Here is a 714-nt window from a genome sequence, read left to right as displayed (position 1 = left end):
TCATATATTTATATTTTTATATATTTATAAACATAGACCGTTATATATCAATTGACTTTCGATGCCGTGTATGCCACATTCACATCTACCAGGCATTGCCGATGAAACTGACGCGTGTGGCATATATCTCGGCCCCTTTTGGCCCGATGGTCGAAAAATATGGCGAGGCGGCTGCCTGGGAGAGACTGGACCGTATTCCTGATATTCATCTAGGTATGCCGTTGAATGCAGTCACGTGTGAGGGTGTATAGTGCATGTGTGCATCATATCTATCTGTGCTGTTTGGATGTGTGGGCGTGGGTTGTCTACGTGTGTCAACTGAACGGTATTAAGTAGACTCCAAGCATCCACCTTTGTATTCACATGTACACGGATAAACATTCACTATTATATCTATATGACACAAATAAACATACAACGGAACCTTATATTTACTTATATGTACACGCTACGCATCGACCTTCGTATCCATATGTACACAAATACACATCCAGGTAAGCCTGCGGACGCTAGTCAGATACCCTTGAATGAGAGCCTGTACCTGAGTGTTACTGATCCTAAGTTCTACGACGGCTCCTCCAACCCTCCCAGCGACAGACCCCCGGTCACATACACGGAGAACCATAAGGTGTGTATACGAGCATGTGCATGTGCATGTGTGTGTGCGTGTACAAGCATGTGTATGTGCATGTGTGTGTGTGTGTACAAGCATGT

The 714-nt window shown here is 44.5% G+C and overlaps 1 protein-coding gene across 1 annotated transcript; it reads left to right on the top strand.

Moving 5' to 3' along the window:
* Positions 1-101: 101 nt before the first annotated feature.
* On the top strand, positions 102-628 carry SARC_17904 (hypothetical protein; the record flags this gene model as incomplete). Its single annotated transcript, XM_014288009.1, has 2 exons — positions 102-213; positions 495-628. Coding segments are annotated over 2 exons (246 nt in total), but the record flags the coding sequence as incomplete, so codon positions are not given.
* Positions 629-714: the final 86 nt, after the last annotated feature.

This window comes from Sphaeroforma arctica (genome assembly GCF_001186125.1).
Source record: "Sphaeroforma arctica JP610 unplaced genomic scaffold supercont1.12677, whole genome shotgun sequence".
NCBI lineage: Eukaryota > Ichthyosporea > Ichthyophonida > Sphaeroforma > Sphaeroforma arctica.
This window is presented reverse-complemented; position numbering and strand designations above follow the sequence as displayed.